We start from the raw sequence: 24,364 nt of genomic DNA, 5'->3' as shown, positions 1-24,364 counted from the left end.
TTTTCTTCCCATAATATGAGGTTCCTCCCTCTTCGCCTGGGGCCCTGCCTGTCTGTCTTGCCTATTCCGTGCTCGGGACTATACTAAGTGCTCTGTATAGATTCGTGGGCGTGCTGTAACAACATTATGTACAGAGTACTATACGCAAATAAGGAAGGACACTTCCTTACGAATCAATTTTGCCCGTCCAAGTGCAGAACTTGTAGGCCGTCCGTACCACCAAATAAATAATCACATGCGGACAGCGGCAGAGGTGGCGACCCAGTTATTTGGTTCACTCTCACCGAAAAAAAAATTCGACAGCGAAAAGGTTTCGGGTGTCACACCCCGCTTCTTGACGGCACTTTGATTGGAGTGGCGACGAGAGTTCTGCTGCTTCTCAAATATTTTTTTCTTTTTTCTTTTGCTTGGCCGCTTTGTAGACCAGGACCAAAATGTCCGAATGTGTTACATGTAGAAAGTCGGCATCACGTAAGCTCTTGGTCTGATCAAGGCTTGAACATGCCCAATTTGTGTAAGACACGGCTCGATGGAAGATGAAGCACCCACCTCCGCTGTACAGCGAAAAGGCGAAGCGAGAATTCGATAGTGGGGAAGGAGCGGGTACTGTGTGGGGCTTGCTACGATTACCCCACCACTGCGAGCCGGGAGTTCGGGGTCGATGGGGGAAGAAGGCTTGGCGACCAGGATCGATTAATTGGCTGCAGATTTATTTGTGGGTCATGGTTTTCTCCGTGGGTTGTCGTTGCCGTTGCCCTGCCGTTGCCTGGTGATGTGAAGGACGATTTTCCTTTGTTTACCGGACGTCATACCATCCTTCCTCGCCGCCCCCAGCCCCTCTCCCGAGCCCCGACGCACAAGCCACCAACGCCAGCCCCCTTGGTTTCTGGGTTAACGGCACAACACGGGAACACCAGACAAACCTCCACTGCACCACACCGGCAACGTTGCCTGCTCTTTGATCCGCTCTCAGTATCCGAATTCCGAAGAGTTATCACTCATTCCAGTCGACACGAACAGTTTCACATACCACATCACATACCGGTCCTCTCGAAGTTACAATCTCTGGCCGTCAAAGGGCCATTTCAGCAAGCTTGGCTTGGCCAGCCGACAGCACTCCGCATTCCAGTGCGGCGGCACCTCAACCATGGCGCCCGCGATCGCTGCCGTGAACGCTTTCTTGACATCCGCCTTCAAGACCCACACCGCTCGCCAGCCCGACGTCGGTTCATTGGGACCGCTGCGTGCACGCTCGCTTCTCCTCGCGCGGGATGACGCCGACAATGTAGACCCGAGCAGGGGCATAATTCCTCCACACCAAATCAACAACAATGCGGTATTCGCGGTATTCGCGCTTCTCGGGGTCGCTTTCGTGGTCGGGGGGATCTGGTTCTTCTTCTGGGCCAAGAACGGCGGCTTCCACTTCAGAAAGGACGACTGGGACGACTACAAGTCGACAGTCCTTCGCCGCAGGGGCCCCAACGGCACCCTCCTCTCGGGCGCCACGCCTAGCACGGCCCTCGGCGGCGGGAGCGTTTACAAGGACGTGGACGACAATAGCACCGAGGACGCGACCACGGTGGTGAGCGGGACGACTAACATGACGGGCATCACCGGGGGCGTGTCGGACATCTACGGGCGCGAGAAGCGGCGCAAGAAGCGCGAGCAAAAGGAGCGCGAGAAGGAGCGCCGGCGCGAGGAGAAGGAGCGCGAGAAGGAGGAGCGCAAGCACGGCAAGTCGAGCCGCAAGGTCGGCGCCGACGGCATCCTGATCGACGAGGAGGCCGAGTCCGAGGCCAAGAAGCACCTCCGCAGCTACCGTCACGAGAAACCCGCCCGCGTCGGCGGCATCAACAAGCAGAGCGAGGCCAGCACGTGGGACGGCTCGACCAACCCGAGCCAGTCGACCGCCAGCGGGAGCGGCGTCGGCTCCACCGACACGGGCAGCACCGTGACGTCGGAACTCATCAGCCACCGCGAGCGCACGCCCACCAGCACGCCCACCAAGAAGGACGCCGAGCGCAGCAGTGGCGCCGCCAGCGGCATCAGAAAGGTGTATTCGACCGCGGACAAGAACGCGAGCCGCGAGAACGAGCGGCTGCGTTCCGAGGCCCGGAGGCTGCGGCGCGAGGAGAAGGAGCAACGCGCCGCCGCCGCCGCCGCCGCCGTCACGCAGCGACGCGACTTTAGCTGGCAGCGGGCCGACGACGTGTCTCTCCGCCCCATCGACGAGGCGACCGAGAGCATGGTCAGCGGCACCTCCCGCACCAGCGCGCCGCGGGCCACCCGCGTCCCGGGCAGCTGGACCGAGAGCGACGTCGGCACGGGCAGCGAGGTCGGCACCAAGGTCTACCAGCACCCCGTCCACATCCCCGTGCCGTCGTCGTCTTCCACGGCCACCAGCGACTTTGCATATCAAGAGGAGAAGCGCAAGAAGCGCGCCGGCGCAGGGTATAGGCGGACCCGCGGGGGAGATTCCGAGAGCGGTGTCTGAGCGAAACGGAACGGGGTTTGGATGTAGTATGTTATCTGTTCGATTGGAACATCTTGCCTTGATGGGTGCCTATGGAGTACTAGTAGCCAAGGTCGCTATGGGAGGGGGGAAGTATTGCCTTGTTCTCCTTTTCTGTGTATGAAAGGCGGTAGCTTGGAACAGCCAGATTGGGGGGGCTCTGAGATTGGGACACTTGCAGGCGTTATATCACGGCATCCCATGGACATCATTTTCATGTCAACGATGCCGGTTATTAGACGACAGCAACATGCAACCTGTCTACGACGCATCGATACGCAGAAATATGAATCAATACATCATCTGTTCCAATGCCTTGATGCCTGGGGGGTTGGGTGGACACAGGACGATTTCCGATCATTGACAAGCCTGGTCGTATACAGCTCTGAGCCATTCAGTGTTATTCAAGAGCCATCCCCAGCTCCAATACCGACTCCAGCAGATACCTGTAGAAGATTTTCGTATGTCCGGAGATTTCGTCCAGATCTCATCCTGATTTCATCGAGCTGAGACTGTCAAGGCCATGCGAGCCCTCCACGGGTATTTCACCCAACCAGCTGCTGGGATATTTCCTTGCTTCAGTCTCATAAGACTTGGGAAGGTAAATCCACGAAAAACATATCTCAAGCTAACGCAAGGTAAGAACTACTAGGTTCAGGAGCTAAATAGGTAGGCAATTGCAAACTCCTGTGTCGTGTTGTTTTCGATGCATAATACATGTCCGTTCCATTGTTGCTCTCTTTCGCCCTTGCTCGCATACAAAATGTAATCGCCGAGACTAAGTAGAAGAAGGGCATCCAGAAGAAAAAAGTATTATTGTACAGTACCCAGTTCGGATCGTAACTCCCTCGAAACAGAGTGAGGTCTATTTTAATCCAGCGATAGGCTAGGCCAGGCCTTGCAGGGCTGGGCTGACAACCATCGATGCATCATTCCCTCAGCCCCGTTCACCTCTCAGCTTCTGCTGACCAGAGCCGCTGCCAAGATTCAAGTGCTGCTGCGCGGTATATGTTTGTACAGAACCGTTCGTAGGAATGGTGGTGGGCTGCAGCTGCAGCTGCAAAGAAACAAGGGCCAGAAATGGCGTCCCGACGGGCAGCAACTCGAAACAATGGCCAAGGGCCACCTAACCTCTAGGCCGTTAGTTACAGGCCGTCGACCTTGGTTGGCTGCGGGCAGTGGCAGGGAGCACAAGCGCGGACAGACACAGATGCTGCTTCAAGTCAACAGATCGGTGCGTTGGCATTTATAAGTTTTCTTTCTGAAACCGTTCGGACCTTTGTGCGCTGGGGACTTCTCAGGGAAGGCTCGAAGGACGAGTTTATGCGGCCCGGACCAAGAATGCTTGATAACAGCTGGCATCGTCAATTGTTGATTAGAAAACCGCATCTTCACCTATGTAATTAGCCCTTTGCGTGTCATCCAGGCTGGCTGGGAAGGAATTGAATGTCGCCGAGCGATCAGCCAGATAAGGGCATCGTGTCCAATGAAATGAAAGTTGGAACTGTAAGGGAACCTCAATTCCGTCCCTCGGCAGGTTGTGAACTTTAGCCCTGCGCGGGAGAAGTATAGAGGTATTGATGCCCTTATTCGACATGTCCAGCAGGCTTGAGCCTTGCCCACCCGCCTAGGCTCTCGGAGGGGTCTCGAGGTCTCAAAATCTCCAACCGTTCCGCCGCCAGCATCATCCCTACCCCTGCGACCCCCCCAAAGATCTGGGCCCGTTTACGCCCTTCCCCCGCCACTCTGATAATGCACAATCAGCTAGCGCTGGTTTTAACTCGATCATTAGTTAGTGCACAAACGCAGGCACCGATTTGCGAAGCGGGCAGTGTGAAAGCATGACAGCGGCATCCCAGAGGTTGCGACCTGTTCCGGACCAAACCCGAACTGACCTGGGCACCATCGCCTAGGTACGTAAACCTGGAACACCACCTGCTCTCTCTCTCTCGACTCTTGACCTTGGTAATTACTCGAACCGCTGGGAGACAATCAAAATTTATGCCCTCGTCTCATCTTCTTTTGTCTTTTTCTCCCTTTGGTCAAGCATTTCTTCGAACAAGCTTTGAGCCGGCTCCAATTAATGACACCCGCTCCATCCGTTACGTTGTTGTCAGCGACGCCCCCCAGCCCCCCAGCAAGCAGGCAAGCGTGACGCACACCGACGTCCCTAATCCCACCTAGCCAACCAACGATTGATTGTACGAATCGCAAACAGCCACAGCCGTCTACGTCTACTTCGACATAATCCATTCTCCACTCGACAATTTGGCTAACCAGACAGTCATTCATTCCTTCGAATTCCTTTCCTTGCTACTCCCTGGTAACACTTGCGAGGCCAGGCGGGGAGACTTCGCCGTGGCGTGATACGGAGAAGGGGCAGCAACCGCTGATGCCGGAGGGCTTGGCGGTGACGCCAGCGATAGCGACGATCGTCATCGAACCGCCATCCCGATAATACCGAGTGTCCTGAGAAGCACCCGCACACATACACGCACCATGTCCGACTACAGCCCCGGCATGGACGGCATCATCATCGCCCTGTTATCGTCTTTCGGGTCGGCGATCCTGATCGCTATCCTCTTCTTCGTATTCTACTTCTTCAGATACACAGCGTCGGGCCGCATATTTCTCGACCGCATCGGTCGCCCCGGAGAGTACGATGACGAGCAAGCATTCGCGCGGGAGGAGGCCGAGGCCCTCGAGACAATGGACGATATGCAAAGGACGGAATATCTCAGGGCCAAAGGTACGCCTAGTGTCTGAACGGCCTGGTCACATCTAGCTCGGTGTCCCTGCTATCTACTTTTACTGACCTCTATTATGATGGCAGCCTTCATCACCGCAAATCCCCCCGAGTCCCTCCAGACCGACATATCTCTGTCACAATACCTTGCTATCCAGGAGAAGGGAGTGGCAGCTTGGGAGTTCGAGCCGGAGCTGGAAATCGCCAACTGTTTCGTCGAGGCGCGGACTGAAATAGAGTTCTTTGACTCTGAGTGCACCGTCATGAGCAACCTCCCTGTTCCCAAGCAGAACGAGGTTTACTATTGGGAGACAAAGGTTTACGATAAGCCCGAGACTACTCTGATGAGCATAGGCATGGCTACCAAGCCTTATCCGTTGTTCCGGCTACCAGGTATGAGTCTTCTACTGCGGGATGTTTTTGGTCGAGGCTGACGCTGGCATATCCAGGCTATCACAAGTATTCGGTTGCATATCTGTCCAACGGCACCAGACGTTTCAACCAGCCTTTCAACCCGACCCCCTATGGACCACAAATCGTGCAGGGCGATGTTATTGGCGTCGGCTACCGCCCGCGAACCGGTACCATATTCTTCACAAGGAACGGCAAGAAGCTGGAAGACGTCGTCCACGGCCTGAAATCACAGAATTTCTTCCCCGCCATCGGCGCAAACGGGCCGAGCATTGCACATGTCAATTTTGGACAGGCTGGCTTCGTCTTCATCGAAGCAAACGTCAAGAAGTGGGGCCTTGCTCCAATGACTGGCTCCCTAGCACCGCCTCCGCCATACGGCTCGGAACAGGGCAGCATTCTTCTTGAGGCGGGAAGAAAGGATAGTTACACGGGCTCGCAAGGTCGCAGTCATAGGTACAGCCATTCTGTCCAGACATACGCGAGGCAGAACCCAAATGTGCTGGATCCAGGTCACAACCGGACAAGGTCGGGGAATTTCAGAGTGCTTTCCCCAACTAGCCCGGGACCGCTCCGCAGCCCTACAGACATCTCCCTCGCCCAACTGGTGCCCACAGATGACACCGGCGAGGCTAGCACTAGTGCTGCGGCGGCGGCATCGGCGGCGCAGGCTGGCGAGAGCCAGACGAACGTCGGACTTGGGTTGCACGATCCTCACAATCCACCACCTCCAGAGTACACCAGCCCTGAACCTTCAGATGCTGGTGACAATAGCAGGAGAAGTAGCTTCGACGACGAGAACGCACCTCTGATTCGTCTTACCAGGAGCCGAGGCGGTTCTTCTGCAACAGTGAGGGCAGGTTCGAGTAGCAACAGGACCACATCGCAAGGGCCCCCGAGTCCGCCGATACCTAGCTACCAGGATGCTCTACAACAAGGAGCAGGGCGTGACAGGAGCGACAGCACCAGGACCGCGAGATCATCCAGATGATAAATCGATGCTGGAGTTATATTAATTAGAGCCTTGGAGCTCGTGATTGCCATTGACCCTCCAGGGTGGTGGGCTTCGAAGACTTTGAACGCGAGCCGGTGCCAATGCCAAAATATGACGGGCACCGGTTCCCTAGAATTCTGTCACAGGAACGGGACTCAAGACCGACCCTACTCTCATATCTACTACAAACCTATCACTTGACGAAATATTTGCTTTTCTTTCTGTTCTTCTTTGGCTACACAAGCGGGGGTATGAGGGAGCATTCGGGATGGCTGGTCGGCGGGTCATGTATGTCGTTTTGTTTTCCATGCGAGGGGTTTGTCTAAAGTAAGGTAGTACGATACCCAATATGAAGAAAGGGAGCAGTGGGGAAGGTTGCCGTTCTCTCTCGTTCGTATTTCAGATGGAATACCCTTTCTAGTTCCTGACGATCGCCGCTACACATTAGCGAGAAGATGGGCAAAACAGCACCAGCTTAAAGAGCTTTTCTCTCCTGGGGTGATTAAATGGCCACGCGTACAAAAACAAACAGAAATTGCACAATGGAGATAGAGATGAAAGACTTGGGCGATGGGGGCAGAGAAAAAAGGGAGTTTGATCTTTTTACGTCCACGAAGCTTGCCTCTTACATAACTATATTAAGTATTATCTTTATTCTTGGCTTTATCGACTCCTCACAATCGTTTCAAAAAGGCAATAATCCCCCGGAGCAAAGTAAAAAGTGTCGTTATCCGGGAGAAAATGGTCACGGGCGGTGCCGCAGAGAAAAATCAAGTTGTTCATTGCTACTTTGTATGCCACTTCGGAACCTAACCTAAGGCGTAAAGGGTGGGAAGTGGGATAGTCTTGCTTCTTCCTATTTACCTCTTATTTGATGCGGTCCTTGCTTATCGCTACATTCTTATGGTGGCCTGTTTACTGATTTGTTAACCTACTGGGCTTCCGAACTGTTTAGCTCACTGCGTGCCTACTGTATTGTGTTTGTCTGTTTGTTCGTTTGCTCGTTTGTGCTCACAAGCCTCCGTGCTGTGAAAATACGTAGATAGATAGTTATGGCCGGTCGAGATATCTGTTAAACACCTTGTAGATATAGTTATGATGGAGAGCCGGAGGAAGACAAAGGCTTTAAATCTCTATGCAGCAGATTCTGCTCCTATCTCTTGGCCAGGACGTTGAAAGAATTATGATCCAAGTGAAGTGAAATGTGGTTGGTCGGTAAGCAGACAATAGAGGAGAAGAGCACACTCAAAACAGGGGATGAACATCTCGTCAGCACATGGCACTTATTACTTACCCTCGGTGTGCCGATAGCAGATAATCTACGCTAGCCCATGTCCATCTCGCATTCTATCCCGCAGTCGCTAATGATATTCGTAATACCTGCTGTACAGTGGCTAGGCCGATGCCCGTACTGTTGTGAGATACATTTTAGCGCCCAGTTACATAGCTAAGGCGTACTAAGACTTGGTTTCTGGCTTGCGAGCTACCCAAAAGCTCGCTTTATACACCATCTGGAGCATCGAGTCCTTGTCATGTATGTATGGCGCCTCAATGCCAGTCTCCCGCGAGACCACTTCGAACCCGGCAGAGGTCACTAATGCCATGACCTCGTCATCAGTGAGCTCGAAGCGACCAGGGTCAGCTATGCCACCAGTACTGTTATCGCTGTCGCTCTCGTCGTTGGAACGGTTAGTGAGGGTGTTTTCAAAGTGCCACAGCAGCGGACCCAAGTTCACTAAAATGCCGCCGGGCTTCAAACAGTGAAAGATTGCATCCAGGTACCGCAGCAAGTTCGGAGCAGTATCGAGGAAAAAGACGGTGGCAACCGCATCATAGGATACGGCATGGCTGTGGTCGTTGTAGAGGCACAGGAAATCTGCGGCAACCATAGACATGGTCCCTATCGTGCCCTGTAGCTGTGCGCGTGCTATCTCGGTCCCGCAGTGGATATCCGGAACTGCATATCCTCGCAGATGGTTTTCTCTAGTCAGGTGATTTGAGAAGGAATGGACCCAGGGGTAGATGGTGTGCTGGCCTGCGCCCTCACACGAGTTAAGTATGTACGACGAAGCCAGCAGTTGGTGGTATGAAATCTCGTTGCCCTCAACAGCAAATCCTTCAAGACACAACTCAAAAACGAGGCGGCCTAGTCCGGCACCGGGTATGAGGACTTTGAACGGGTTCTCAGACTTTGGCTCTCTAGACGCCTTCTCAGCAACTAGTGCACGTATGACTGGGCCGTAGCATGCATCTCGCTCCGAGGCGCCCTCAGCCGTCCAGTCACGGTAGAACTGCCGGACCGTGGTACGGGCTTTATCAATATCAGCGGCTTTAGCCCATCCAGACCAGTGAGGAGTAGTAGATGACTGTTGGCCAGGCTTTGATTGATGATCAGGGGGCAGCACCATAGGTTGCCCGGTCTTGACTATTGCGCGGCAAATCTCGGCGTTGGACTCAATGGCGGCGTCGACCTTATCCAATGTCTTGAGATAGTTGAATGGAGGCCCCGCCAGCATTTCCCACTGGTACCTGGGTAGGGCATAAAAGGCTTGTCTCCGCTGATGTGTGATTTGGAAGTGTGCCGACTTTGCATACTGCCTAGCCCAGGAGTTAGCAACAGGAAGCACGCTCGGGGCTTGCCAGGTATTCATTGTAGAACAGCTATTAAACCGAAAAGAAGCGAGACAGAACAAAGCATGGCTATGCCGACAAAGTGATAATGATGGAGGAAAGGTGCAGGAGCTGAAGGAGGTATGGTCGTGAGAGCTGGAGCACTGGGATGCCTGGCATATCAAGTGAACCAGCCATGAGAGATGACTCTGGTTTTCCATAATTTGCTTGCGCCGCAAGGGTCTGCGAGCGTTGCTAAACAAGTAGCCGCTTGAACTCTTCGTGTTTGGGAATGTTTTGAAGATTGTAAAGACCAAAGAGGCAAGCTGGACAAGTGGAGGCTGAAGCTTCGTATGAAGGAGGGGGGTAAGGAGGGGCGAGAGAGGAGGGCGATCGAGAACGGGAGTCACTGACAGAAACGAGTCCAGGGCACAGCAAATAACTTTGAGCTCCTCGGGATCTTCGGTCGCAGTCTTGATGCCTTCCCACATCGCCTCTTCATCTATTTCCGATTTCATTTTGGTAGGTAGACTCGGTAGGCTGCAAGGTGAAGCTGTGTTGAAGCTGGCAGAACTGAATCCAAGGTAAGGATTGAAGGCGATGTGTGGATGCACATCTCCACAGTCGGTAAGGCTAGTAGCGAGCTGTAATTACGAATACAGGGCGCGTGATTGTCATTGCTCAGGGGGTCGAAAGGTTGCGGAAAGCGCCCAAGCTGACCTGCGCCTGCCATGCCTAAGGTACCTAGGTAGGTATTCGTATGTACCTATCTTTACCCAAGCTTCCAAACATCAAGAGAAAAACCGAATCGTTGCAAAATTTTGGCAATGGGTAAGAATACCTACCTACCTAGGTATTTAATGTTCGGCAAGACTCAGTCCATAGAATGCCCGGCCAGGGCATGTAGTCCCCTCCTCGCTCGTGGGGTTTACATCAAATCCTTTTAACTGAGTTTCTGCTTGGCTTTTATTAGGCAGAGCTGTATGGGCCTTGCCCAAACGCTCGCGTGGTACGGTAACTTGGGCGCCGGATAAACTGCGGGGCTGGGCAGCACCAAGAGAGACCTGAAGGAAAGGAATGCCAGGACAGCGCTGGATGCCCGCCCGTACGAGGCTCAAATCTCATTACTTCAAGGACATGGATCTGTTTAACGCGACTAGGTGACTCCTAAAGCGACTCGACTTCACCATAATCATACAGCAGGACCAAACCTGAGTGGAAATTTAGCAATAATTTTGAGAACTTCTTGCGCAAATAAAAAAGAAAACAGACAATGGACGAGCTCACCCAATTGTCAATCCCCCTGCCGCGGTCGTTGGACACGCGCATCTATATCAGCTTAACGATCAAAGCAAAAGCCATCACCCTCTTTCTCACCACAGCCTCGGCTGACGAAGCTGGTACACCCACTCCGTTGGGCTCATTCGTTTTTGCTCTGCCTGATGTGCGTTTTTCCTTTTTTGTATCTGTAATTGCTCTGGTTTCATGACAACTAAATCTCAAGTGCAGAAATACAATCCAACACAGCCCTTGTCAACACCGCTTTGTACCGTGGAGCCAACACTTGAGCTCACGACACGGCTAGCCAAGATTGTAGCCAAGAAGACACAACTTCCTACGTACGTGGGCAACTCGATAAGCTTTGCCAACGCCGGCCTTGGGGCACCATGGAAGAGGAGATGGAGGCCTTCAAACAGGTGGCCCAAATTGTCCTGTCCAAGTTGCAACCCATCATCAAGGCCGTGGGCGCCGTTGGCCCTTAAGCAGTCGCCGCTCCGGTCCTTACGGATGCTGCTTGCTTCTCAACCGGATCTAAGTTCGGCCTCAAATTTTGAGGTCGGCGAACAGCGCCTAGTCCCGAGCGCGTCTTGTCTGATTACATGATACGTAGCTCCTGCGGCACTAGCGAGTTTGTCGCTCAACTCTGCTCTCTGCCCTCTGCTCTATTTGCAATACGCCCCATTGTGTGAGGGTAATAATAGGTGGCCTAGCTTTGATGGCGCAGCGGCTCAGTCAACAACAGGAGAACCCGAGCCGGAGGCCGTAACCGGAGACCGCCCAACGGCTTTGTGGACAGAACTTTTGTATATTCGGGGATTCTCTCGGCCGCCGAAACCTTGTGAAAGGGAGTCGGCTTTACCGTCGATAAACAAGGATATAGTAGTCTAAAGAGAGTCACCAGGCGGTGCCGAATTGCTTTCCTTGATATTCCAACCGGTGTGCTCCTGACAGGCAGTCGTCGCAGGCGGCAAGAAGGCCACATAGTTGTTATACAGTCAGTCAAGCTAAGTGAAGCGGAGATACGTTTATTCCTGCATCCCGAAAATCCAAGCATGGGTCTTACAGAAACGTTGTGTCATGTGCTGTTTGACGACACTTTGGTTGCGTACGTCCCAAACTGTCATTCGTTTTTGGGGGCTTTTTTGGGTTCCGACTTGTTTACCTGGGAATTCAGCTCTTTTCCATTTATTCCCTTCAATTTAATCTGCTGTTCAAGACCAAGTGCCTGGCGCCCGACCTCCTGAGCCGAAATGGGCGCTTTCTGGGTAGCAGCAACCGATCCTCGATGGTGGGGAGAATGATCCGAATCACTGAGCAACATCCGCTGGGGTGGATGGTATTGTCCTTTGCCTCATGGTTGGCCGGTTGGGCTTCAATGCTCCACTTGTTGTCAAATGCCCCACTATCCCGCTACGCTGCCATCGACCAGGCCCTCACCCACGACCCCTCCTCGCTTCAAGAACCTTGCGGCGCAAATTAGTAGCAAGAAAAGCCAACTCGACCGTTTGAAACACCCCACATTACCGACTTCACAACCTGATCAAGCCTCGACCGACAGCCAAAGCTCCAGAACCCCAAAGGTGAGCAACTGAAAAAGAGCCGTCTTATATTCCATAGGCCTGCGCTCCAAATTCACGAGCGCTGTCGTTCCTGTTCGTTCCCCGGCTTTCTCTCTCTTGTGCGACCAAGGGTTCCTCAAAGCCTGACGATCGAGGTAAAGCAAAGCTAACTGGGCCTACCCCCACTTCTTAGTCGACACGATATCCGACGACCATCGTCCACCAAAAGAAAGGCTTTGCGCCCTGTCGACCAGCACCTCTAGGTTCGCGTGGGTTTTTTCAACTGTAACAGACGGTCGCCGCGCTTGAGTTTGTCTCTGCGTCTTCACTGCATCAACGACGCCGAAGCAGCGATACTCGCCACCGCATTTACGATTCCCAGTCCTGCGGCTCGCACGTCGCTCGACCCCAGCCATGGACTGGCAACCCAACCAAGAGTCCTTGAAGACACTGGCGACGTGTCTCAAGGATTCTCTGAGTGGCTTTAACAAGGCTGCCCAGAAACAAGCCGAGATTGTAAGATGTGATGGTCCCGCGCCCCCGCGATCATGGGCTAACTCGTCTTTCCTGCAAAGATGCTCGGGCAAGCAAAGTCGTCGCCCGATATCAACAACTATCTGGCCTTTATATTCTCGAGCTCCACGCCGCCCCAGGACCTAGCGCTGACCGCCGCTGACTGGCATATTGTCCGCTCCGCAGCTGCCATCATGCTCAAGAACAATATCAAGACCAATTTCAAGCAGATTTCCGATCCCGGCCTCGCTCTTATCAAGCTGGCAGTCCCCCTAGGAATCCAGGACAAGAACTCGCAAGTTCGGAATTACGCGGGAAATATTGCAACAGAGCTCATCAACCGGGGAGGCCTGTTCAGCTGGCCCGAGCTACTGCCCGAGCTCCTGAAGATGCTCAGCAACGAGACGGGCCAGGTTTCAAACGAGGCTCAAGAGGGCGCCATGGCGGCGATGGCAAAGATTTGCGAAGACAACACGAAATTGTTGGAGAGGGAGCACAATGGCCAGCGACCCCTCAACTTCCTCCTGCCCAAGTTAATCGAGGCAACTAAAAGCCCCCTGCCCAAGGTCCGGGCACAGGCCCTGACAGCTATCAACGTTTTCACCCCCAGAAAATCGCAAGCTATGCTGAACTCCATCGATGACCTCCTGCAGCATTTGTTCTATCTTTCTGAGGACCCCGTAACCGATATTCGGCGCCAGGTCTGCCGCGCCTTTGTCCGTCTCGTAGAGACCCGCCCGGACAAACTTCTGCCCCATATCGGCGGGCTGGTGGACTACATAATCAACCAGCAGAAGAGCGAGGATGAGGAGCTTGCCTGTGAAGCTGCTGAATTCTGGCTGTCGGTCGGGGAACACGAGAACCTGTGGCAGGCGCTCCAGCCCTATGTGGAACAAATCATTCCTGTCCTGCTACAGTGCATGGTGTACAGCCCAGAGGATATTGCTCTTCTCGGAGGTGCATCCGACGATGAAGATGAAGAAGACAGAGAAGAGGATCTCAAACCCCAGTTTGCCAAGAAGAACCTGAAGCGTAATATTAACCAGGAGGCATCGGCGGATCCGGCTCAGAATGAGAACGCTTTCGAAAAGCTCGCAAACATGGATGCCGATCTGGAGGAAGGCGAGCTCGACTTGGAGGACGGCGGCGATGAGAACCCGGACGAGAAATGGACACTCCGAAAGTGCTCGGCTGCGGCACTCGACGTGTTCGCCAATGACTTCGGCGGTCCAGTATTCACGTCTATATTGCCTTACCTGCAGACAAACCTCAAGCACCAAGATTGGCCGCCCAGAGAAGCTGCCGTTCTTGCCCTCGGCGCTGTTGCTGAAGGCTGTATGGATGTGGTCGTTCCGCACCTACCGGAGCTCGTGCCGTATCTCATTAGCCTTCTTGAGGACCCGGAGCCGGTAGTTCGGCAGATCACCTGCTGGACGCTTGGCCGGTACTCAGCATGGGCAGCAAACCTGGCAGATCCGACAGAAAAGAATACTTTTTTCATGCCCTTGATGGACGGCATCCTCAGGAAAATGCTCGACAAGAACAAGAAAGTCCAAGAGGCGGGAGCTTCCGCGATGGCGAACCTAGAGGAGAAGGCGGGGAAGCACCTTGAGCCATTCTGCGGGCCCATCATTCAGCAATACGTTCAATGCTTTGCAAGGTACAAGGACCGAAATAGGTGGATTCTCTATGACTGCGTACAGACCTTGGCGGAGCACATCGGGCCCGTGCTAGCTCGGCCTGAGCTTTGCGGGGAGCTGATGCCTGCTCTGATCAACCGGTGGCGTCAAGTTACAGATCAGTCACGGGAGCTCTTCCCGCTTCTCGAGTGCTTGTCTTATGTGGCCATGGCCCTGGGCGACGCATTCTCTCCCTATGCAGAGCCCATCTTTGCGCGGTGCGTCAACATCATTCACCAGAACTTGGAGCAGTCTATAGCCGCGACCAACAACTCCAATTTCGATACGCCCGAGAAAGACTTCTTGGTGACTAGCCTGGATCTTCTGAGCGCCATCATCCAGGCTCTTGGCGAAGAGAAGGCACTTAAGTTGGTCAGCAGTAGCCAGCCTTCCTTCTTCGAGCTGTTGAGTTTCTGCATGGACGACCCTGCCGATGAGGTTCAGCAGTCTGCCTATGCTCTCCTTGGAGACTCCGCGAAGTACTGTTTTACCCAGCTAAAGCAGTTCCTACCCTCGATGATCCCTATTTTGCTCCGACGCCTGGATTTGGACCATATCCTGGACGAGGAGGTTGACAATGGGTTTGGCGTTGTCAACAACGCCTGCTGGAGCGCGGGCGAGATTGCCGTGCAATACAAGAAAGAGATGGCACCATATGCTATTGAGCTATTGAAGCTCCTCGTTGAAATCAACAGCAATCCACGGATTCCCAGGGGGGTTGTCGAGAACGCCGCTATCGCGCTAGGAAGGCTAGGAATCGATAACTACGAGGTACTCGCTCCGCATCTGCCAACGTTTGCTGAAGACTTTTTGAATGCGATGGAAGACATCGACCCATCTGAAGAGAAGGCTACCGCTTTCAAGGGGTTCAGCCTAGTTGTGGCCCAGAACCCACGGGCGATCGAAAATGTTCTTCTACAGTTCTTTGTCGCGATCGCGAGATACCGGGACCTGAAGTTGCGGACGCCGGTCAAGCAAGACCTGCACGACGTATTTCAGAACGTGAGTCACAACCTCCAATAATGTTATTCGGGACACTTTCGGTCCAATGCTAATATTCTTTGCCAGGTTCTCAACATATACCAGCAACTCATTCCCCAGTTCAATGAGTTTATTGGGCAGATGAAGCCCCATGATCGGGAAGCGCTGAAGATGCACTACGCCATATAGTGTCGTTTCAGCTTGAAATTGAAATCCAATGTCCTGGCTCTGACTCGGGCTACCGAGTTACGGTTCATCTTTGCACACTCCCGTAGATAGCTGTCCATTTTTGAAATCAATAATGACCTGTGCCTTGTTTAGAGGCTACCCACCACCTCCATACAACCAGCGACAGAAATGATGCCAACGGCAGGCGTCCCCTTCTCACGCATCGACTTTCTGCAAGTTCAACACCAGCCGAGCAAGCGGGCTCGTGAGGAAGTGACACTGAATGACGAAACTATTGCCACACCGTGCACCAAAATTTAAGGAAATCTTTTTTTCGGAGGAGAGGAGAGAGGGTGAACCAGGCTTGGCAGGGAGATCCTGATGGAGCCAACCCCGTTGTCCATCTATTCTACTGGTTATAAGCGAATTGATAGCGAGGGGAAATCCGGTTACATGGTTTGGCCCGCTGGTTGATAGAGGTGGTGTACAACCTGTGTTGAGTGGCCAAGCAACTGGGAATGAAGGCAATGCAACACACTGAAACTATGCAATGGGAGATCTACGGCCTCCGAAGGCCCGAGCTAAAGTGAATTAGAAAGCCCTATCACTCTGCAATAAACGTACTTAGGGAGAGTATGTATAGTAGTCTTGTATTTTTGCTCAAGGTGAGCCTGCTCATGGGAAGAATGTAAAGAAAGAAAATGAGATTTGTCAGAACCAAAAAGAGAAGTATCCCAGTCACATCACTTGAGATATAAAATACATATATTCGAGGAGAATAAAATTGGAAAATAATCGAGCAATAGCCAATTAAAGACGTGTCGTGGAGGATTCTGCGGCTCAACCAGCAACCCGGGGGGCATAAGGTTGTGCCTTATTTATTTATCAGTGGTACTAAACTTGGTCGAGTTTCTCCATTTTTGGTCTCGTCACCTATTTTCGACCTCTGAGAGAATATACAGCACCTTACATAACACCACCATTTCACATCAAGAAACACTCCAGCACGGCTTGAGAGCTTTGTCAGTGAATTCCTTCAACTCCTAGGCCTTGCTCTAAATGCCGTCAAGCTTGCCTGTCCTTCATATACGGCCGATCAAGACATATAGGTTATTCTAAACGATTCTAAGACAATCCTTTCTGTACCTTAGTTAGATTTATCACCACGTACATACCAAAATGAACACAGTTGAGCATTTACCGCAGTACAGCAAAAAGCCCAACAAGTGAACGGGACTACTCCGATAGAGTCATACCAGCCGACCCACGAACCTTATCACCACCACCATGCAAGATCAAAGCTTTCGCCCGGGGCACATAAAACGCATCAAATAAGACAATCCTTTATTATACTGACTCCCGGGGTATGACAGTCTCTAAGACCCTAGGTATCAGCCATAACGTATTCACAATCTCCTTGATAGGAGGCTGGGGCTGTTACTAGGGCCCTTGAGATTTTCTGAGAAAGCCTTGGAAGTCACAAGCAACAAACATGATGTGCACATAGGTGCCGAGTAGGGATTGTACTCAAGAGATGACGCAAAATTGTTTCGCCGCTACGAGATAACCAACATCAGAGTTGTTATGGCTGCTCCTTACAGACTCAGGTTCCACACAAATATCATTTACTTGCTACCTATTGTCGAACTAAAGTTAAGCATGGCACGACATGTAAAAGGGAGTCTGGTTGTCCTCGACGGCCTTTCTCCTAGATAAGTGGGTTCTGTTAGAGACTACGATACATACGACCATACCCAGTGAAGAATTCGGGATCCCGTCCGCTCTCCCCTTGACAAACCATTGAGGGCCAGATCAGTAGTTGGGTCGGTGACGACCAGCGAATCCCTGGTGTTGTATGTTTTTTGGGGGTTTCTTTTTTGGTTGGCATATAATTTTAAGGTTTTATTTACCTCTTTGTTTACCGCCCCCTGAACAGCTAACCTTAACCGTCGTGAAGTTACGTGAGTGATATAGCTTACACTTTAGTGACCATATCCCGCATTAGAATGTAAAACATTAGGAACAAGATGTACCGCGGTGTAATGCAATATTATCCAAGTGAATAACACTGGTGGACTCGTATCGCTAGGCATGTTCATTCGGGTTCTTTCTCCTCTTCTGGAGGCTAGAGCAGTTATTTTCGCTTTGTTTATTTTATTTCAAATCATTCTATGATGTCTCTCTAGACTGAAGAGGGCCTCTAATTACATGTCGAGAATGAAGTGTGGACATTGAAGGGGGTCCGTGGCGTGGGGTATTATATGGGGTGTTCCATCATGGAAACTCGGGTAAGGCCAGAAGTTTTACCCGCTGCCTGGCAAGAGGATCCACGAAATGCTTGAATATTCCACTTCACCCTGAGCGAACTACTAGTAATGCCACAAATTACCAATCAGCAAGAGAGTTTGACGGCCAACCGGTCAAGATTTCGCACTAGTCTTGGGTAGCTAACGTCTTCTCTCCGGTGTCGCGGCCCGCGCTCGGCTTTCTGGGCCCCTCCCCAGTGGGCAACGAGCATCTCCACACGCTTGTAATGAACCCACGACCAGAGTATCGCGAAAGAGAGGCTAGTAAGCCTCTTGTGTCGCATTCAAGTACGTTAGGCAGGGGCCAAGATGGTGGCTAGTAGACGCTCAGTTGGGGGAAACCATAGCAAAGCCCAAGAACCTCGTTATTAGCATAACTAAAGGAACCAAGCTATCTTCAATTGCCTTAGCTCTACGGGGAACGGATAGAGGTGCAATGAGCCCTTGCCGGGCTAATCTTCTGATAGAGTCCACTTTCCGGCCATGAGCTTCTTTCAACGCTCGGCACGGCCCCTCCAGTCTCGCACTAGCTGCCGAAAGCTACACTGCCCTCAGTACGTGCCTGCCGGGGTTCATGATTTGTAGCGAGCGGGACTATAGAAGAATGTCTAACGAAAGAGGCTTCGCGCCCTGAGCCTGAGGTAGATCTATGAGACTTCTCGGCCAACAGCCTAGTCTGTTTCAAAAAACGCACGTTAGAACTGTTGCTAGAGTCTTCCTGCCTCCTTGGACTTGGTTGGGCGCAAATAGACCAAATCAACGACATGATCATCTCATAGCATCAAAAAGATGAAGGGCCCAGGCTTCACCGCAACGCAACGTTGCCGTTCTGTTAGCAGTAGTAGCCAGGGCGGACGCCAACCGCCACCCGGGAAAGCGCCGAAAAGGAAGGACGAGGATAGAGCCAAGCCAAGTAGTAAGAAGTCTAAAGACGCCTAATCCGCCAGAGCGGTGAGCGTGTGGCTGTTCAAATGTGCGGCTTTCTGCACGTCAGGACGAACCGCGTTTGGGGGGAAGGAGGAGATCCGTAAGAGCCTAGATGGAACCAGTTAGAAAAGCAATGAGAAGGGAAAGCGACAAAAAGAAGGCGAGATAGAAACCACCCCCACACCACCCGGCCCGCCGGGACTCCATTCAAACTCAATCTGAGGTCTGCGCACCGCCTCAATCGCCGCCGGATGTGGACGTCTTGTTGCATCGTGCAGGGGAAAGTTGCCCTTTGGGAAGGAGAGAAGCCCAGTAGTGTCATGCTGCTCGGCGCAGCCCGAAGCCGCCCACAGACCACTTTTGACTGTCATGTGGACGGCGAACGTCTACTGGGCTGACTGGCTTTGGGTGACTGATTGGTGATGAAAGAAGACGTGAGATTGTGTCGTTGGCCACTCTACCCGTCTCTGGTTGCGGTTATGGTTGCGGTTCCGGCTGCTGATCCAAGTATCATCAAGCAAGATCAGAGTATCCGCTTGCGTATGCCGCATGAAGGATGATGGATAGGCATTTTCTTCTCGTCTTTACCAAATTAACGTGCTGGGCTCGCGGTCGAGAGCCCCCGGCACTTCGGGAGATACTACCGAGCAAGAACGACAAAAGCCGCCCCGAAACGGGGAAACCAGGACAGAAGTCGCTTGCACAGCCGAGATTTTGGGGGTGGCTGAGAGAGAAGGAAAAAGGTCCCTTGGTGAACACGAAGAAATTAAATCTATGCACTTTTTACTTTTTTGGCCGTCCGTAGTGGTCAGCGAATATGGGCCTCGTTGTGTATCTGCCAACACATATTGAACACAGAGCCAACCACCCGCACTTAGACGGCTAACCCCCTGCACACGCGCGCGTTTCGCCCTCTCGGAGTCTTGCAAGCGAAGCAAAGTTAAAAAGGCAGGTAACACAAGCCTCGGCAGCTACGGGACTTTGACGGGGCAATTCTTTTTAAACAGAATCGAGAAAGATGAAGTCTTTTATTATCATCATTTTTATTTTCTTGGTTTTTTTCGGTTTTTAGCCCTAAAATACCATGACAGAGACTAGGCAAAAACAATGAGACTACCCCCCCGTAAAGGAAAGCCACATATAGACGTGAACAGTTGTCAGGAGGCCGGCCAAAGGTCCGCGGAGATGCTCTCCTAAACCACGTTGAACAAGCGCGACCTGACGTTTCTAGCTGGTTACTAGACATATCTGCCCTTTTGAGCTTTGGACACGCGTTGTTGTGGCAAAATGCGCCTCACCAGAATAGAACAGTCCAACGGAGCAAAAAACAAGTGTTGACCGTTGCGTCAATTTCCGACGGCCATTCCCTTCTTTTTACCCCATCAGGCCAGCCAGCCAGCCAAACGTTGCCGAGGCGTTCACTAGAGCTATGCATCATGTATCCGTCTGCAGGAAGGCAATGCCGTTGAAGCACGATATGTATGCAGGACTGGAAACCGGAAATGAAAAAAAAAAAAGGAATTAACATTAGGTATCTGCCATCCCGGCTTTCATATTCATGCATTTTTTTTTTCGTCTGCTGTCGCTACCATCGCCGTCGCCATCGCCGCCCTTGTTCGTCGTCCCACTAGGGAACAGACAGACAGGTTAGACAGCCCTATTTTCAGAGCGCCGCCCCTACCACCCCGCATGTTACCTAACGGTGCCCAAGGGGCTGGGAATTCGGTTAGTATCCAATTAGGCCGGTTGACAGAAACCTTTTCTTTTTCCATTTTGCGAAAGCGCGCGTTACCAAGCGACACGAGCTCCAGTCGGCCCGGCCAAGTGGGAGCTCCCCCCCCAGGCCTTCAAGGACTGGATGACGGCGACCCATACCATGCCCCGGCCGGATCCCGTGTGGAAGGCACAACCTGCATGTATGGCCCTGTGGTGCCTGTGCCTTTACAGCATGTATGTGCCTGTGCATCGAGAAGAAGGGGCTAGAAAACTACACCGTAGCACACAGCCTACCTGCCCGCCTGCCTTACTGAGTAGGCAATGGAAGGCATGTACCGACCAAGCTTGAAGTTAATGCTGTGGCCCTGTCCGTTCCTTCTAGAAGACCACCAAAAGAAGGCGGCTCATTGCAGGCGATCGTTGTACGTCACGTTTGTAATCCTTTTTTCCCTCCTTTTTATTCATGTCCGATGCCGGGGGAGGACGCTGCGACCTGATTCCAAATTGCCGGGTCCCAAGGTTTGGGTCATGTTATCTATCCTCTGCTGTGACAAGAACAAGAAAAAAACACTCTCCACGAGACGTGTCCTGCCACAAATCGCACAGCACGTCACATGGCATGCATTCCATATCCCTAAAAATAGTTTGCACCTCCCTGGCTTATGTAAACGAAATGACCGACCCGGCTTTTGGGCGGCTCATAAGTGTATGTACCTATCCCCGAGCGGCCCGCGGGGACCTGCCTCACTCGCTGGCTGGTGAGGATCGCCTTATGGCTGTATGTATGGAGTAGATCGTCGTTGACAAGGGTGGATGAGGGGGGATCGCTGACGACGGAGATCTCTCTGACATGGAAGCGCACTGCGGTCCGAGGGATCCGGGGGGGCATTTTTGTCACGATTTATATCCCGATTTGTCTTTTTCGGTATAATTATTATTCATCCGGCCTCTGTTGTTGGTTCTCTTTTAGCCTTTTGCTTCTTCTATACGGTTGCTTCCATGCACCCCCGGTAAATGGGCTGTGTAAGTGTTGGAACTCGCCAACAAGCATTGACACGAAAAAGACGACAACAACAACAACAACAACATCAAACATACCTCGCTTGCTCGAGGTATCTGGCGCATAAAGGGGTCAAAACACATGACAGCTCTCTTTGACGGGTGAAGGAGTCCGGGGTAGGATAGGGCTATCACTTCTCACCTCAGATATGCTCCGGGCTTGTGTATATGGAACTAACCACTAACTGACTACACACACGTCCCCGCCGTTACGTGTTGCCTGTCTAGGTAGGTGGATAGGGGCATATAAGTCAGCCAAACTGCCGCTCGGCATATTTGGCGGCGGATGAGGGCGATGATGTAAGGCACTCCGTTCTTGGAGAAGAACTTGGGCGGACGGGCTAATAAGGATGTGATCCGAGAGACAAGAGCCTACAGTTGAGTTACCGAGGCAGTGTCTTTTTTGTTGACCGACTTACCTCTCTGGGCGAAGCCGTTTTTTCTTGAGTGCTTTACTTTACTTACTCCGTATTTCATTTTCATTTTCACTTTCCTTTGTGGACCGCTTGGAACCCGCCTGCATGCTTTAATGCTACCCCAGGTAGTTTGCACGTCCGACGTGGCAATTGGCTGGTATATCGTGGAGTGCCTCCGCCACATCAACTGCATCTGAGGTCTTTGTGGGGACTTGCCTGAATGACGATGCCGAGGAAGCAAAGGAAAGAAAGAAAACGAAAGAAAAGAAAGAAAGCAACGAGATGGACGCACTTGTTCAACCGCCGGTTTGTTGTGATATTACACAGAGACAAGAACACAGCCAGGGCTCTCGGACTGACTGACCAAGTAACCACATCGTCGGCATTTCAAGTGAAGAAAACACAGAACGCCCAAAAAGAAGGCACCAGCGGAAAGGAAGCCTTGCCTTGGGAGCGGGTAGCTGCAGAGGCTGGGATCGGAAGAATAGTTCAAGCACCTAGCCGTGCGCCGTGATGAGATCGGCCAAGAATCTCCAGCTCTGGTGCTTGGTGAAGCACGCGTTGGGGGCACCTCTGGGAGACGTAGATACATTAATTGCCTAGTGTATATACGTTTTTATATTATGTCTGTGTTCCATGCCTACTCACTACGAAAGCAAGCTGGCTAGAAAGCTTGGTGACACCCCGTCCAAGGGTTTCTATCCTCACCGCGATTTGGCGTCAGACGAGCTTTATTAAAGCAGGCAACTAGAACTAACGAAGCCCGGAGCATATAGTGAACGCCCTCTAATGCTGTGCTAGGGTTGCCATGCATATTCCGGGGATAGAGACGAGGGAAACTGAGAAAATGTATTGGAGAAGGCAACGCCCCTATTGTTTCGCCTCTCTTTCTGGGGATACAAAGCAGCCATCATAACCCTAGAACCCTAGAGAAAGACCATGGCCGGGAGAGATCATCCACGTACAGAAGATATCGGCGTTGATATGCTGTCCCGGTAGTGACCGTCGAGTAAACTTTGCTGTATGCGATCTCGGAGCATAGTGTTGCGGTGCGCATTGCGATGATGTGATAGTGGGGAGTGGGTAGTGGAGTGGAGGCAGAGCAGTGAGGTCGGAGAGACTTCAAGCCTTTTGTTTGGCTCTCGGATTCCATTAATATTGATCACATGGATCGTAATAGCAGTCCGAATTGGGAATAACAGAACACTCCTATAATTAGAACAAAGAGAAGTCTACTCGGGAGGGAGTGGCACCCGACTAAGGCGTGTAGGTCGTCCTAGGGAAACTAGTGTGGCGGTCCACTCTCGGAACCTAGGAGTTTAACCAAGTTCCCATGCCGCTCATCTTCTGTGTCCCACCATGGCATCTGTAGACAAAGTAACGAGCGAGGATCGGAAAGGGCTGAGGATTGGGCAACAGAGATGGAAGTGGATGGCAGGCCATGTCGTGGCCCAGATGGCGCTCTGGGCTGGGATTGCTAATCACGGAGACTTGGAAAGAGGGCCTTTCTCGAGGGGAGGGTGCTACACTGATTAGTGACTTCATCTGTGTGGTTGTATCAACTGCAGCACATGGTTGACTTTGGTCTGGTTGAATGTGTATTTGCACCAAGTTATTGAATACACAGTTCAGCTGCCGATGAACTTGTCCTAGAAGCATCTCACCGGTACTGAAGAGAGCTGTCCATAGTTCCAAAAAGGGCCACCTAGTTGCATACCAGGCGCTGTAGCAAGGGAGGAAGCCGGACTGTTGTGGTCCGATGCTGGAGCGGCCACGCGAGGTAGTACGCCTTAGAATGTCTGATGATGCGTAGCGCATTGGGCGGGAATATTCGTGGCTCACTCGCCAGGCACCTTGCGGGAGTTGGTCTACGGAGAGCTTTGCATAGAGCAGGTAAGGTAGCAAGGGTATGAAGGCGTGAAGGCGCCCATGTGAACCCAACCTAGCATTTTCTAGATTCCGAAAACGCGATCTGCTGCATGTCCAGCCGGATGCTCCTGTCCGCTGGTTGTCTGTCGCCCACGATAGGCGACAGTGCGAAGCGCGCAGCCCGTGTAGTACGTGCAGCTCGCGCGCGATGGATTCGGTCGATGGGGCGAGGGGCTCGGAGCAGTGGACGGCGACGGATGGGTGAAGCAGCTGTGGGGTGAGCACTCTGTGCAGGTGATGGCCATGACAGGACCTTTTCATCGGACCAATGCGCGCCTCCGCGACTCGGCCCATCGCTGGGCCATCGTCGACGCAGCGCTACCAGCAACAACCTCGGCTTGGTCGAATCTCGACTGTGACTGAACCCGCACATGTTTGCCCGGCCGTTCAGGGCCCACGATTCATCTAAACGTCTACCGCCTCGGCGAGGTGGAGATAGTAGCACATGGGCCTTGGTGATGACTTATGAGACGACGAACAGTGAAAGCTCGGCATGCTCTATAGACGATTGGCTGGTGACGTCGTCATCCCGAGAGTCTGGCACGGCGTGCTGTCCT

At 52.5% G+C, this 24,364-nt stretch overlaps 6 protein-coding genes across 6 annotated transcripts; 5 read left to right on the top strand and 1 right to left on the bottom strand.

Moving 5' to 3' along the window:
- Positions 1 to 1,147: 1,147 nt before the first annotated feature.
- On the top strand, positions 1,148 to 2,494 carry B0T26DRAFT_738133 (uncharacterized protein; the record flags this gene model as incomplete). The annotated part of the gene is made up of 2 exons (XM_060443546.1): positions 1,148 to 1,168; positions 1,199 to 2,494. 2 exons carry the CDS (start codon positions 1,148 to 1,150, stop codon positions 2,492 to 2,494), a joined length of 1,317 nt encoding a protein of 438 aa, XP_060300264.1.
- Positions 2,495 to 5,011: 2,517 nt separating this feature from the next.
- On the top strand, positions 5,012 to 6,660 carry B0T26DRAFT_638744 (concanavalin A-like lectin/glucanase domain-containing protein; the record flags this gene model as incomplete). The annotated part of the gene is made up of 3 exons (XM_060437069.1): positions 5,012 to 5,261; positions 5,346 to 5,651; positions 5,708 to 6,660. 3 exons carry the CDS (start codon positions 5,012 to 5,014, stop codon positions 6,658 to 6,660), a joined length of 1,509 nt encoding a protein of 502 aa, XP_060300263.1.
- A 1,460-nt stretch (positions 6,661 to 8,120) lies between these two features.
- On the bottom strand, positions 8,121 to 9,791 carry B0T26DRAFT_636488 (N2227-like protein-domain-containing protein; the record flags this gene model as incomplete). Its single annotated transcript, XM_060436832.1, has 2 exons — positions 8,121 to 9,261; positions 9,688 to 9,791. 2 exons carry the CDS (start codon positions 9,789 to 9,791, stop codon positions 8,121 to 8,123), a joined length of 1,245 nt encoding a protein of 414 aa, XP_060300262.1.
- Positions 9,792 to 10,367: 576 nt separating this feature from the next.
- B0T26DRAFT_134314 (uncharacterized protein) lies at positions 10,368 to 11,374 on the top strand. Its single transcript, XM_060433371.1, has 2 exons — positions 10,368 to 10,717; positions 10,783 to 11,374. Exons 1-2 carry the CDS (start codon positions 10,547 to 10,549, stop codon positions 11,155 to 11,157), a joined length of 546 nt encoding a protein of 181 aa, XP_060300261.1. The 5' UTR covers positions 10,368 to 10,546; the 3' UTR covers positions 11,158 to 11,374.
- A 1,153-nt stretch (positions 11,375 to 12,527) lies between these two features.
- Positions 12,528 to 15,475, top strand: B0T26DRAFT_747738 (armadillo-type protein; the record flags this gene model as incomplete). The annotated part of the gene is made up of 3 exons (XM_060444878.1): positions 12,528 to 12,629; positions 12,689 to 15,307; positions 15,374 to 15,475. 3 exons carry the CDS (start codon positions 12,528 to 12,530, stop codon positions 15,473 to 15,475), a joined length of 2,823 nt encoding a protein of 940 aa, XP_060300260.1.
- A 3,651-nt stretch (positions 15,476 to 19,126) lies between these two features.
- B0T26DRAFT_134190 (uncharacterized protein) lies at positions 19,127 to 19,560 on the top strand. The gene has a single exon (XM_060433370.1). It carries the CDS (start codon positions 19,244 to 19,246, stop codon positions 19,490 to 19,492), a length of 249 nt encoding a protein of 82 aa, XP_060300259.1. The 5' UTR covers positions 19,127 to 19,243; the 3' UTR covers positions 19,493 to 19,560.
- Positions 19,561 to 24,364: the final 4,804 nt, after the last annotated feature.

Source organism: Lasiosphaeria miniovina (genome assembly GCF_030549165.1).
Source record: "Lasiosphaeria miniovina strain SMH2392-1A chromosome Unknown B0T26scaffold_2, whole genome shotgun sequence".
NCBI lineage: Eukaryota > Fungi > Ascomycota > Sordariomycetes > Sordariales > Lasiosphaeriaceae > Lasiosphaeria > Lasiosphaeria miniovina.
This window is presented reverse-complemented; position numbering and strand designations above follow the sequence as displayed.